This window comes from Schistocerca cancellata, chromosome 10 (genome assembly GCF_023864275.1).
Source record: "Schistocerca cancellata isolate TAMUIC-IGC-003103 chromosome 10, iqSchCanc2.1, whole genome shotgun sequence".
NCBI classification, from domain to species: domain Eukaryota; kingdom Metazoa; phylum Arthropoda; class Insecta; order Orthoptera; family Acrididae; genus Schistocerca; species Schistocerca cancellata.
Window position 1 is genome coordinate 85,418,842 of NC_064635.1, and position 15,689 is coordinate 85,434,530.

Here is a 15,689-nt window from a genome sequence, read left to right on the forward strand (position 1 = left end):
ACTATCCATCTTAGAGATTCTCTACGCGGATGATGTATGCATGATGGCTAATTCTTGCAAAACTCTTCAGACTTACATAAATCTGCTAAATGCCTCCTGCAGAAGATTTGGCTTAGCCATTAGCATCACTAAGACGCAAGTTCTCAAACAGCCACTTAGAGGTCTTAATGCAGATGACTCCAGTAGTGAGATAAATAACAAACCGTTGCAAAATGTGTCAAAGTTCAAATACCTGGGAAGCCAAATTAGAAGTGACAACAGCCTGACAACGGAAATCGCAGCGCGTATAGCCAGCGCAGCCTCAGCCTTCGGTAAGCTTAATGACCGAGTATGGAAATCACATGATCTCAAACTACAAACAAAAATTGCAGTCTACAAAGCAGTAGTATTATCCACCTTACTCTATGCCTCGGAAACCTGGTGCTGTTACAAAGCTGACATTAAGAAGCTAGATAAATTTCATCTTCGATGTCTGAGATCAATTCTGCGCATCAAATGGGAAGACCGTGTCCCAAACACGGAGATTTTGCGCTGCGTGAAACTGGCTGGTATTGAAGCTTTAATAATGAAACATCAACTGAGATGGAGTGGTCACATAGTACGCATGGATGACAGTAGGCTACCTAAAGCGGTGTTCTACTCGCAGCTCTCGTGCGGGAAGAGGAAGAAAGGTGGTCAACACCTGCGATATAAAGATACCATTAAACGCCACCTTGCAGCCTGTGGCATCCCAAGCAACCGTTGGGAGGAGCTAGCATTGCGCCGATCGGAGTGGCGATCAACTGTACATAAGAGCATCGAACAATTCGAGCAAAAGCGTCTAATGAACCTGGATGCTAAAAGAGAGCTCCGAAAATCTCAGCTCAAGCCTGACTACACGTATACTTCCAACTCTGCTGGTCAACTTCACTGTGCTCCATGCAACAGGATATTCAAAGCGAAATTCGGATTCGCGAGCCACATCCGAGCCTACCACAACAAGGACAGAGAAGACTGACGGAGTCGCTGTCGCCGGACACGGCGAGGAGGACATCATCATACCATTACTAGTGTCAAGGAGGACAATTACCAGATATCTGTATGTGTGACGAGTGTAAGAACTTTCGTTCGATCATTCGGCTTCCGCATCATCAACAATCACCCGCGTCGTGCCGGTTACGGGTACGCTCGTCTGAGTGATATTGTGGATTGATAATCATCGAGATTGTTAATTGGGATAAACATTTACGACTTAGAGTGTTAACAGTGCAACCTGTGATTTCCTTATCGTCTCAGAATATAGACTTTCATACCAGATGTAGAACAGTGTTATGTTTTATCGTTGAGTGGCTCCCCTAAACCCGCTTGCATATCTCGATAGATAATTTCAGGCAAGCCGGCACCAGTGTGGAGCAGAACAATACGACCACCGCGGGATTACCAGGTACGTGGTGTGGACAGGGCGCACGGTCGAAACGACAACCAGTTTAAGTACCCCCACCCACTCCCGGGCGTGGTACAATGTGACTTCGCAGTAGAAGAGATGTGTTTCACAGTATGGAAGATGAAAAATTGCTCGTAGCTCGTAAGGTATGCATTTTCGACCCTATGTTTGTAAGTAAGCTGTTTATGTTTTCTTATTGGCAACGTTACGTAGCTCTCTGTATGAAAATCACTGGCTGTGCTGTGTGCAGTCTGTGGCTAGTTTGCATTGTTGTTTGCCATTGTAGTATTGGGCAGCTGGATGTGAACAGCACGTAGCGTTGCGCAGTAGAGTTGGGCAACACGATTCTTTTTCCCGATTCGATTCCCACGATTCAATCTCACATTGCGAATCGATTCCTATGATTCGTTCACGATTCTTTCACGATTCATTCTAGTCTGCGATGGCACGATTCTTACGGAATACAAAAAGTTCTACATCTTACTCACAGATGGCAGGACATGTCTGAAATTGACAATGCGGTTAGAATCGAACTGTGTCATGATAAGATACGGCAGAAATAGTTCATTTATGAGTAAACAAGCATATGACGTTACAAGTGTGATTCTCGATTTATATGTGTAATGCCTTAATTGATGAAAGGTCACGTTTGATTTGATTGCATCCATTGTTTTATTTCAGTATGCCAGGAAAGAGGAGTTGATTTGTGCGAAAGGTGGTGCAAAATTACGTGGTATGCCAGTTTGGTTCTGTGGCTTGAACGTATCTAACTACAGACGTCTGTTTTATAGTAACAAAATCTAACAGTGAGGCAGACGTGGTTTGGCTCATATCATCCTATGTTTTTCTGTGGTAAGATGTCTTTCCACATCACCCTTGTAATTCATAACGCAGCTTACAGCCCTCCCACAAGGCAAATTTAGCTTAACTTTCATTTCTTCCAAATACAAAGCTTAGGTATTTTGCTTTTAATTTGTTTGAGAACTTGCCGCTGTCACTACTATTTACATGAGAAGACGACACCGCCAAGTGTCAGCTTGGTTTTCACGAGTAATATTTCGGCCCACGAACTTCGTTTGCTCGTTCCGAGCTTCCTTTGTTCACATGCGTCCTCCACTTCACTGCCATCTGGCGGTCGTAATCATTCGGCACGACTCGGCATGATTCGGAAGTTGCCTTGGAAGCATAGCGTACTAAGAATCGATGAATCGTTGGAACTTGGAATCGTCACGGCTCGGAAACACACAATCGTTCTTACGATTCTTTTGAACGACGATTCGTCCGTATCACGATTCGATTCTTTATTTAGAGTCGTTCAAATGAACGACTCATTCACGAATCGCCCAACTCTATTGCGCAGTTGGAGGTGAGCCGCCAGCAGTGGTGGATGTGGGGAGAGAGATGGCGGAGTTTTGAAATTTGTAATACTGGATATTATGAATTGCTATGTATATTATGATTTTTGAACACTATTGAGGTAAATACATTGTTTGTTCTCTATCAAAATCTTTCATTTGCTAACTATGCCTATTAGTAGTTAGTGCCTTCCGTAGTTTGAATCTTTTATTTAGCTGGCAGTAGTGGCGCTCGCTGTATTGCAGTAGTTCGAGTAACCAAGATTTTTGTGAGGTAAGCGATTTGTGAAACGCATAGCTTAATGTTAGTCAGGGCCATTCTTTTGCAGGGATTTCTGAAAGTCAGATTGCGTTGCGCTAAAAATATTGTGTGTCAGTTTAAGCACAGTCTTATATAATTGTTCTAAGGGGATGTTTCATGTTTACTGAGAGACTTTTTGCTTCTAGTATCGTGTACTGTCAACTGTATGCGTTTACGCCATTAATTACGATACACCCTGCATACAGATGGCGGTAGTATCGTGTACACGAGGTATAAAAGTGCAGCGCATTGGCCGAGCTGTCATTTGTATTCAGGCGATTCGTGTGAAATGGTTTTCGACATGACTACGGCCGCACGACGGGAACTAACAGACTCTGAAGTGCAAGCATGGGACAGTCCATTTCGGAGATCGTTAAGGAATTCAGTATTCCGAGATCCAGAGTGCCAAGAGGGTGCCGAGAATAAAAAATTTCAGGCATAGCCTCTCACTATGCACAACACAGTAGTCGACGGCCTCCATTTAACAACCGAGAGCAACAGACAAGCAACGATGCGTGAAATAACCAAAGAAATCGGTGCTGGACGTACGACAAACGTATCCATTTGGACAGTGCGGCGACATTTGTCGTTAATGAGCTATGGCTTTAGACGACTGAGGCGAGTGCCTTTGCTAACAGCACGACGTAACCTGCAGCGCCTGGGCTTGTGACAAATCGGTTGGAGCCTAGACGACTGGGAAACCGTGTCGCGGTCAGATGCGTCCCGATTTCATTTCCTAAAAGATGATAGGGTCCGTGTGTGTCGCAGACACTACGAAGCCATGGAAACAAGTTGTCAATAAGGAACTGTGCGAGCTGGCGGTGGCTGCATAATGGTGTGGCGCGTGTTTACATGGAACAGACCGGGTCCTCTGGTCCAACTCAGCCGATCATTGACTGGAGACCACTTGCGGCGATTCGTGGTCTCCATGTTCCCGAACGACGACGGAATTTTTATGGACGACAATGCGCCATCACACCAGGCCACAATTGTTCGCGACTGCTTGACAAACATTCTGGACAGTTCGAGCGAATGGTCTGCCACCCGTATCGGCCGACATGAATTACAGCGAATGCATATTAGGCATAATTGAGAGATCAGTTCGTGTACCAAATGATGCAGCAGCAACAGTTTCACAATTATGGACGACTATAAAGACAGCATGCCTCACTATTTCTGCAGGAGGCTTCCAACGACTTTTTGATTCCATGCGACGTTGAACTGCTGCACTATGACTGGAAAAAGGAGGTCCGACACGATTTTAGGAGGTATCCCGTGACTTTTGTCTCCTCAGTGTACATAAATCTCCGCTCTTTTCAAATATTCATGTACGAGTGGCGTCCGAGAGATGGCACCACCGGCGAGTATCTAGGTCATGTTTAGTTAGTAGCAAAAAAAAAAAAAAAAAGGCTCTGAGCACTATGGGACGTACCTTTTGAGGTCATCAGTCCCCTAGAACTTAGAACTACTGAAACCTAACTAACCTAAGGACATCACACACATCCATGCCCGTGGCCGGATTCGAACCTGCGACCGTAGTGGTCGCGCGGTAGTTAGTAGCATCTTTGGAAAGAACGCACACCAAGTATCAGCCATATTGGTCTACTTGTTTGCGTTTGACATTCGTGTGAATCAAGGGAGTCGTGTGATTGTCAAAAAATGGACGAAAAAGAATTCCGTGCGGTGATTAAACATGACTTTATGAAAAGTCAGGAGACTAAAGAGAAGCTTGATAAACATTACGGTGACTCGACACCTTCGATTAGAACAGTTTATAAGTGGTTTCAAAATTTTCGGAGTGGCCATTTGGGCACAAGTGATGCTGAACGTTCTGGACGCCCTGTGGAGGTTAAGACTGCAGAAATCATTGACAAAATCCATGATATGGTGATGGATAACAGAAGAGTTAAGGTGCGTGAGATTGCTGGTGCTGTGGGCATCTCGAATGAACGGGTACATAATATTTTGCATACACTTTTGGACATGAGAAGGCTATCTGCAAGATGGGTTCCGCGATTGCTCACGCTTGACCAAAAACGGAATCGTGTGAAGTGTTGCAAGGATAGTTTGCAGCTGTTCAGGAAGAATCCGCAGGACTTTAAGCGTCGTTTCGTCACTGTGGATGAAACATTGATACATTACTATACTCCTGAGACTAAACAACAATCTAAACGAGGGGTTAACAAAGGAGAATCTGCACCAAAAAAGGCGAAGACTATTCCTTCGGCCGGAAAGGTTATGGTGACTGTCTTTTGGGATTCGCAAGGGATAATCCTCATCGACTATGTGGGAAAAAGGTAAAACTATTACGTGCCGGCCGATGTGGCCGTGCGGTTCTAGGCGCTTCAGTCTGGAACCGCGTGACCGCTACGGTCGCAGGTTCGAATCCTGCTTCGGGCATGGATGTGTGTGATGTCCTTAGGTTAGTTAAGTTTAAGTAGTTCTAAGTTCTAGGGGACTGATGACCTTAGAAGTTAAGTCCCATAGTGCTCAGAGCCATTTGAACCATTTAAAACTATTACAGGTGAATATTATTCATCGTTATTGGACCGTTTGAAAACCGAGCTGCAAGAAAAACGCCGGCGATTGGACTGCAAAAAAGTCCTTTTCCATCACGACAATACACCAGCACACACCTCAGCAGCTGTGGCTGCAGAATTAATGGAAATAGGATTCCAACTCGTTTCACATCCCCCCTATTCTCCACACTTGGCTTTCTCGGACTACTGTTTGTACCCCAATTTGAAGAAACGGCTGGCGGGACAAAGATTTTATTCAAACGAGGAGGTGATTGCAGCAACTAATATGTATTTTGCAGACTTGGACAATTCCTAATATTCGGAAGGCATCAACAAATTAGAACAGCGTCAACATTGTCAAACGCTTTCTCTAAGTCTACAAATGCTAGAAACGTCGGTTTGCCTTTCCTTAATCTAGGTTCTAAGATAAGTCGTAGGGTCAGTATTGCCTTACGTGTTCCAAAATTTCTACGGAATCCAAACTGATCTTCCCCGAGGTCGGCTTCTACTAGTTTTTCCATTCGTCTGTAAAGAATTCGTGTTAGTATTTTGCATCCGTGACTTATTAAACTGATTGTTCGGTAATTTTCACATCTGTCAGCACCTGCTTTCTTTGGGGTTGGAATTAATATATTCTTCTTGAAGTCTGAGGGTATTTCGCCTGTCTCATACATCTTGATCACCAGATGGTAGAGTTCTGTCAGGACTGGCTCTCCCAAGGCCGTCAGTAGTTCTTGTTTCGACTCAGTTTGCAGTATATCATTTGAAAAAAAGGGCAAGCTGAGTTTCGCACGAGTGATGCTTTCTAAAACCATGTGATTCGTGGGCGTAAACTTTCCGGTCCCAAGAGAGTTTATTATATTCGAACTGAGAATTTGTTCAAGCATCCTGCACCAAACCGATGCTAGGAATATTGATCTGTAATTTTGCGGGTCCGTTCTTCTGTCCTTATACGCAAGAGTTGCCTGCGCTTTTTTTCCTGTCGCTTGTTGGCTTGCTCTTCGCGAGAGATCCGAGATAAATGCAAGCTAGATAAAGGGCCAATGCCGTGGCATTGGTATTACATCTTTGTAAAACAGAATTGGGATTCAATCCGAGCCTGGCGAGATATTCATTTTTAGTTGTTTTTCTACACCAGGGATGATTATCACTATGTCGTCCGTACGGGAGTCTGTTCGATATGGTCAAACGACGGTATATTTGTACGATTCTCCTGTGTGAACGGTTTGCTAAGCGCGACGTTTAAGACTTCAGCTTCTGTTTTGCTATCTTGAACTGCAGCATCAGACTGGTCAACGAGTGACTGGATCGAAGCGTTAGAGCCGCTTAGCGAATGAACGTTGCAGCTTGATTTTTTTCGAGATGATGATTAAAAATTTCTGGCAAATTTGTTGCGGAAATGGACTATGCACGTCACCTACACGGTCTAGGCCAGGGATCCCCAAACTATTTTGGACAAGTGACCCATTTTCCTAAATGAACTGTTACCTCAGACCCCCATGGCCAAATTACCTACTTTTAAGATCAATTCATAATGGTCCGCTAACTCAAAACAGCTGCTACAGAGTGTTGTTTTTCATTCTGACTTAGGTCAATAGAAGAAGACAAAGTGAGAATTAGCAATGCTTTAAGTTAGCAGACTATTATGAATAAGGGGGCCTATCTTTAGTTTTTTCATATTGATACAAAATACCTAGGTACTAAGGTACCAATTGGAAAACTTTGCACTTGGTTAAGTGAGTAAAGTTGACGTCATTTTCTCATCAAAATTTAACAAAATAAAAAGACGTACGCTCGAACTCATTATCTTGCACAAACTTGTCCACACAGACTTGCCGAGTTTTTCATCTTGTACAAACTTGAGACTTTACATTACTACAACAATGCTATTTCCTATAAAAATATTAATTATTCTTAGTATACGTAACACAACATAAACAATACAGTACCTACCTATCTTGAAAGTTTTAAATAAGAACTTGTGTTAATTTAATACGGGTCGATTTTTAGACCTCGTAGACCCCCAAAATCAGTTTTCGTTTATGTCGACCCCTCGGAAACCGAGATCGACCCCAAGGGGTCTATATCGACCACTTTGGGAATACCTGGTCTAGGCGGTATGGCAGAATTTCTGGTATTACATTAAAATTTCTTCCAACTTAAATTTTTGTGTGCAGATTACAGAGTAACATTATCGCCTTAACAGAGGTTGTTCGTTCCCATAAAATGCGCTGACTGACAAGCAAGTGTGCGCCGCTTCAACAGCCAATAAGGAGCGTGGGAGAGAAGTCACATGATGGGTCCCGGACGCTGCTGGAGGATCGCTCCAAGTTAAGACTCTCCAGCTCCAGACTGCAGCTCCAGACTCCAGCTGGACATGACGCGTACTGTCTCCTGTCTCCCCATATACATCTACACTACGCAAGGGAATTAAAGGACTACTTTTTCAAAACCGCTGCATTGCCTCCCGGTGCGACGCGTAAGTTTGAAATTTGCTTCAAAGGTGCCTACAGACTTCCTCTGTAACGGTGCAAAAGCGTGCCGCCCTGCGCCGTCAGCCTTTGGCTCGGATACGCTTCAAACAGCATCAGGTGACACATGCTGAAGTAAAGGCCACACATCAGGAGTTCATGTGAGCTGTAATGTGAGTTAAGGACGTCGCACTGGTACGAAATTTCACCACAATTCTGCCCAACGCCACCACGGACGTGTCACACGGTGGTAAGGTCGTCACATCCTCTCTTACCCAGATTTCACCTCTTCTTTTGATGTTTTTGCGATGGAGGTCAGAACCACGACATCCAGCGTTGAAATTAACCTGTTTTCTTGTGGGTAAGCGAGGAAAACATTACAGACAGACCGCGGCTCATAAGGAAAACTCCCCACCGCACGCTCGTCACATTTAATGGTAAGACGACCCAATGGATAGCCCGTCAAAAAGACTGATCAAGCATAAAAACAGGGAGAAGGCGAACTGTGAAAAATGAAGCAAAATAGAAACAGTGAACGGTCCAAGATCAACATGTCCAAGACCGAGCAACTCTTGCTGCCTTGGTCATGTGGTTGGTGGGTTGGCTGATTTGGGGGAGCAGACCAAACAGCGAGGTCATCGGTCCCGTCAGATTAGGGAAGGACACGGAAGAAAGTCGGCCGTGCTCTTTCAAAAGAATCATCCCGGAATTGCCTGAAGCAGTTTAGGGAAATCACAGAAAACGTAAATCAAGATGCCCGTTTGCGGAACTCGCGGACTTCGAACGTGGTCAGGTGATTGGGTGACATTTGTGTCATACGTCTGTACGCGAGATATCCACACTCCTGAACATCCCTAGGTCCACTGTTTCCGATGTGATAGTGAAGTGGAAACCTGAAGGGACACGTACAGCACAAAAGCCTGCAGGCGGACCTCCTCTGTCGACTAATAGAGACCGCCGACAGTTGAAGGGGGGTCGTAATGGGTAATAGGTAGACATCTATCCAGACCATCACAGGATCCACTGCAAGTACTATGACAGTTAGGAGGGAAGTGAGAAAACTTCGATTTCATGGTCGAGCAGCTGCTCATAAGCCACACATCACGTCGGCAAATGCCAAACGACGCCTTGCTTAGCGTAAGGAGTGTAAACATTGGACGATTGAACAGGGGAAAAACGTTGGGTGGAATGACGAAGCACCGTACACAATGTGGTGATCCGATGGCAGGTTGTGGGTATGGCGAATGTTTGGTGAACGTGTGTAGTGCCAACAGTAAAATTCGGAGGTGGTGGTGTTATAGTGTGGTCGTGTTTTTCATGGAGGGGGTTGCACCCTTGTTGTTTTGGCACTATCACAGCACAGGCCTACGTTGATGTTTTAAGGGCCTTCTTGCTTCCCACTGTTGAAGAGCAATTCGGGGATGGTGATTACATCTTTCATCACGATCGAGCACTTATTCATAAAGCACGGCCTGTGGCAGAGTGGTTACGCGACAGTAACATCCCTGTAATGGACCGTCCTGCGCAGAGTCCTGACCTGAATCCTATAGAACGCCTTTGGGATGTTTTCGAACTCCGACTTCTTGCCAGGCCTCATCGACTGACATCAGTACTTCTCCTCAGTGCAGCACTCCGTGAAGAATGGGCTACCATTCCCCAAGAAACCTTCCAGCACCTGATTGAACGTATGTCTTCGAAAGTGGAAGCTGTCATCAAGGCTAAGGATGGGCCAACACCATACTGAATTCCAGCATTACTATTGGAGGGCGCCACGAACTTGTCATTTTCAGCCAGGTGTCCTTATACTTTTAATCATATAGTGTAGTTCACATCCCGTTTATTTATTTATTTTAAATTTCTGTGAGAGGTGTCCGAGGCATCTGGCCTGCTCTCACTTTTCATTACACTTACTTGCGACGGTAATATATTCTTACCGCATGACTCATATTCTATAACCAATGTATAGTATGACAACTGTGAAGACTACAGAGGAACAGACACGTCAGTGACCGGAAGGAGAGTTCACACATTTGTGAAAAAAGACATGTGGTGCGAGGGAGGTCCCCCGCTTTACAGTACAATACCGTAACCACACAACCACAACGCAATGGTTCTGACGTGTCGCTCGATGTTGTACATCTTCAGCTTGAAGAGTTCACTGCTTCTATTTTGCTCCTTTTTTCACAGTTCAGTACAGTTTCATTGCTTCATCTGTGTTCTGTCATAGGTCAAGAACTTCTCGAGATATTATCTTACAATAGTTCCCATGTACGTCTGAATGTGTATTAGACTACCGTATAAGTGAAGTACATCGGTCAAGAAGTTTTTGAGACTCTGGCAACAACGTCAAACAACGACCTGTGCTTGTACAGTAGTAAAGATTTTATATGGCTGGGTATATGGAATATATATTAAAAGTTGTACCCTAATAACCTTTCTCCTATATATACAGCCCGTGTCTGAATGTTTATTAGAATACGGTGAAAAAATGTGAAATAAATCGATTAAGAACTTTTCGTGATTTTTGGTAACAACGTTAATCAGCGAGTTGTCTTTATATAACAGTGTAGAATTAAGCTGCATCACTATATCGACTGTATCACTTCTAAGTCTTGATTGGAATTCTGAAATCTATATTCCGTCTTATTATTTGCACTTTGTTGCGACATTAAAACTGCAACATTCACTGAGGACTTCGAATGTCTAATTGTTGGCATTCCATCTCGGGCACACACAGTTGTATACTGTGCACCAGTATACGGCCTGTAGCTCTGAAAGGAATTATTTTATTAGAGAAGTGCTCCCTACAGATAACCTCAACGGAATTCGACCTGATCAGGAACTGGTGTGCACCTGTACGAGACTATAATGGTGGTGGTGGTGATAAGTTCCTATGGGACCAAACTATTGAGCTCATCGGTCCCTAGGCCTACACACTACTTAATCTAACTTAAACTATCTTATGCTAAGGACAACACATGCCCGAGGGAGGACTCGAAACTCAGACGGTGGGAGCCGCACGAACCGTGGTGCCTCAGGCCATGCGGCTATAATGAGTGAAGAGCCAGATAAATAAGTACCTTCTCCCAGAAGGGGCGCTCTTCGACCCTCTGCACGACGGGGTAGTAGTAGGCCGGCTTCCCGTGCAGGGCGAACCTGTGCAGGTGGAGGTTGTCGCCGCCGTCCACGTAGCCGCCGTACGGGAAGCGGCGGACGTACTTGTCGCTGGCGAGGCCGTAGGTGTCCGGGTCCTGCAGCCGGCCCTTGGGTGGATGCTGCTGCTGCTGCTGGTGTGGCGGCGGTGCCTTGCCGCGGGGCTCCTCGGGCCTGGACGTGGTGATGTCCACCGTCTCGGGGTCGGCCACCTCGAAGCCTCCGACGTAGGGGCTGCGGTCGCTGTGGATGTCGTCGGCGAAGTAGGACAGCGCCAGGGAGTTGCCCGCGGTGCGCTCCGAGTCCTCGCGGTCCGCCTGCCGGCCGCCTCCCCTCCTGGCGCTGGCGTCACCGCCGTGGGTGTGGCTCTGACCTTGGGTCTGGGTCTGGGTCTGGGTCTGGGGTTGGGGGTGGGTCGCCCTCCTGCGGTCGAGGTCCTCGTCGCGCTCCACCTCAACGTCACTCAGCGAGCCCTCGTCCTCCGCGTCCTCGCCGTCCTCGTCCTTCTTGCGGACCACTTTGGCCGGCTGCACCCCGAGTTCTGGGTGAGCGTAGTGCAGCACGGGCGGCCGCACGCCTTCCTCGAAGGACAGCACCTTGAACGACAGAGACACGTATTGCGACGTCATCAAATGGGTCTGAGCACTATGCGACTTAACACCCGAGATCATCAGTCCCCTAGAACTTAGAACTACTTAAACCTAACTAACCCAAGGACATCACACACATTCATGCCCGAGGCAGGATTCGAACCTGCGACCGTAGCAGTCGGGCGGTTTCAGACTGAAGCGCCTAGAACCGCTCGGCCACACCGGCCGGCGCGACGTTATCACCAGTAAAAGAAGGTGTCATTTTCCTCTTTTGCTGTACTAATTTTAGAGATCTTAGAGGCATTTCATCTTTATCTACAATATGGATGGACGCTGAAGAAATGAATTAAAAATTTGTACCACAGCCAGGACTCAAACCCAGGTCTCCTCACTTAAATTTTATTTTGTTGATTTCATGTTGTTCATTACTGTTTGTTCTATGTGTTGGGGGTGGAGTCCCATGACTCTTGTTCAAGTTCATTGCTGATGCATTAACTCAACCTTTTATTAACAGAACGCAGCATGTCATTCTCAATGGAGAGAAGTCTTCCGAAGTAAGAGTGATTTCGGGTGTGCCGCAGGTTGTAGGACCGTTGCTATTCACAATATACGTAAATGACCTTGTGGATGACATCGGAAGTTCACTGAGGCCTTTTGCGGATGATGCTGTGGTATATCGAGAGATTGTAACAATGGAAAATTGTACTGAAATGCAGGAGGATCTGCAACGAATTCACGCATGGTGCAGGGAATGGCTATTGAATCTCAATGTAGACAAGTGTAATGTGCTGCGAATACATAGAAAGATAGATCCCTTACCATTTAGCTACAAAATAGCAGGTCAGCAACTGGAAGCAGTTAATTCCATAAATTATTATGGGAGTAGGCATTAGGAGTGATTTAAAATGGAATGATCATATAAAGTTGATCGTCAGACTAAGACTCATTGGAAGAATCCTAAGGAAATGCAATCCGAAAACAAAGGAAGTAGGTTACAGTACACTTGTTCGCCCACTGCTTGAATACTGCTCAGCAGTGTGTGATCCTTAACAGATAGGGTTGATAAAAGAGATAGAGAAGATCTAACGGAGAGCAGCGCACTTCGTTACAGGATCATTTAGTAATCGAGAAAGCGTTACGGAGATGACAGATAAACTCCAGTGGAAGACTCTGCAGGAGAGACGCTCAGTAGCTCGGTACGGGCTTTTGTTGAAGTTTGGAGAACATACCTTCACCAAGGAGTCAAGCGGTATATTACTCCCTCCTACGTATATCTCGCGAAGAGACCACGAGGATAAAATCAGAGAGATTAGAGCCCACACAAAGGCATACCGACAATCCTCCTTTCCACGAACAATACAAGACTGGAATAGAAGGGAGAACCGATAAGGTACTCAAGGTACCCTCCGCCACACACCGTCAGGTGGCTTGCGGAGTATGGATGTAGATGTATTACGGAGGGCAGCTAACCCTCTGACCGAACACACTGAGCTGCTGTGCCACCATACTAGGCAGGAATGCTGAACGTTACACCGCTGCATGACCAGCACTGCATGAACGGCATAAGCCCAGTACCCTCCCCAACACAAACTTCATATCTTCAGCTTATTTTCCCCTTCTTTCTTTCTTTCACTGGTGCCATGTCCCGCGCTGGCGCAGGGGCGGCATTGTTACGAACGGATTTGGCAAGGTTAGTGGAAAGGGTTGGCCGGATGCCCCCCCTGCCGCCACCCCGTTCTCCCCCCGGGATGGAATTAGTGTACCCCTGCTGTCTGCGACTAGTGTAATTCGTGGAAGAGTGCAAACGTGTTCAGATGTCTGCCGGTCGGGTAACTGAGGCGGAACGTGGGGACCAGCCCGGTATCCACATAGCGGGATGTGGAAAACCGCCTAAAAACCACATCCAGGCTGGCCGGCACACAGGCCCTCGTCGTTATTCTGCTGGGCGGATTCGATCCGGGGCCGGCGCGCCTACCTGAGTCCAGGAAGCAGCGCGTTAGCATGCTCAGCTATCCTGGCGGGCCTTATTTTCCCCTTCATTTTCCATAATTATCGTAGATAAAGGTGAGACTCAAATGTCTCGAGGGGGCTTTAGTTATATGATCACCTACACCTGAGGTACAGGATCTCCCCATTACATCCAACACTGGGGTGCTATTCCGGCGCTGGAGAGCCACGGCAATGGCGACAATCTGAGAAGGGGGAAATAAGCTGAAGATATGAAGTTTGTGTTGCGGAGGGTGTTGGACTTGGGCAGTCTATGCATGCAATACTAGCCATAGTGCGGCAGTGGTGTGATGGTCTGCATTTCGTCTTAGTAAGCAAGGGCACTCCAACTCCTAGCCATGGCAGAAATTTTAGTTCATTTCTGCAGCTTCCACTACTGTATTAATTTTATTTATTCACAACTAGTTTCAGCCTTCTAGCCCATTCTCAAGTCATTTTGTGGTTCTGTACAAAATAGAATATACTATATTACCTCCACTTTTCACAAATGGTACAACCAAAGCGCTATAATACTTCACTCTAAGACAAAAAAAGGGGCAACATTAAGGAGTCATGCAAATTCGTCAGACACTGATATTCATACATTTGTCGGCGGTAAATACAAACTGTTAACTTTGGCAGCCAACAGATGAGCATTCGACGCTGCAGCGCAGTTTCACTGCACAGCTGGCAAGGATGCTAAATAGGTGGCATGTCGATAGCGGGGTAGGAACTCTTTGCGAAATAAATTACATATAGTCAGTTGGACAGTAATTATGCCTCGCACACAGGTGCCTGAACAATACATGCAAGTGTCAGCATTTGACAGACGACGTGTAGCTGGGCTCAAAGTTGGTTGGAACAATTAGCTAATCGCTCGACATTTGAATAGGAGCGATGCCACTGTTCACTCGCGCTGACAGGAATGGGTGAACCGTGGCCGAACAAAGCATGAAGAAGTGAGTGGTAGGCCTAGAGACACGACAGAACGTGGCGACCGATAAATCGTCAGGCACTCAGAGCCTTGGGTTCATCATTATCATCGATCCGACCTCCAACTGGTACTTCACTGACCACAAGGACTATTAACAAGTGGCTCACAGAAAGGGGGCTGAACTCACTGCGCCCCTTATGCTGACCACCTTTGACCTCGGTACACCAGCAAGCCCGTTTGCAGTGGTGTCGGCAACATTCGGCCTGGAATCTCGTTGACTGGAGTAGACTGGTCTTCATGAGACCAGTGAAAACGTGTCTGGGAACGCCTCACACTGCGGATACCAACCTGACTGTTGTCCACCATACAGCCTGCCAACCAGCCGTGGTGGTTTGGCATACCGTTCCATTTCAGGGCATAACTGCTTCGGTTGTTATCCACAGGACCCGTGCAGCATAGATGTACATCGATGGTACTCTACGCCCCATTTTGTTGCCGTTCATGCGAAGACATTCTGGGGTTACAATTCACCGAGGTGATGCCCACTTGCCAAACCCTACTTTCGGCAGCAAGATCGCCGGATCTTTCCCAAATTGAGAACGTTTGGAGCGTCTCCAACCATCTCGGGATTTTGACGATCTAACGAGCCAGTTGGACAGTATTTGGTACGATGTGCCTCACGAGGACATCCAAAAGCTCTGTCAATCAACGCCACGTAGCCGCCGTACACACGTGTTACTGACTTTCTGAATTTGTGAAGCTTTTTCTCTTGAATAAACCACCCAAGTACTCTGAAACCGTAATACTTTTTTTTGTGTGTACGAGTACATCACATCTACCGTTCTCGGTCGCATTTGGGTAGTATCATCGTGGTCAATCTTCTTTTTCTTTTTCTTTTTTTTTAATAATATCCTTTACACCAGTTACTGCAAACGTCAGGAATAAAGAGTGATGCCA

The 15,689-nt window shown here is 46.2% G+C and overlaps 1 protein-coding gene across 1 annotated transcript in view; it reads right to left on the minus strand.

Annotated features, from left to right (window-relative positions):
* Positions 1-15,689, minus strand: part of LOC126106148 (uncharacterized) — a 155,868-nt gene that overhangs the window by 64,159 nt on the left and 76,020 nt on the right. The window contains exon 4 of the mRNA XM_049912390.1: positions 11,150-11,818. Within this exon, the coding sequence (XP_049768347.1) occupies positions 11,150-11,818 (669 nt within the window). The remainder of the gene's footprint in view (positions 1-11,149; positions 11,819-15,689) is intronic.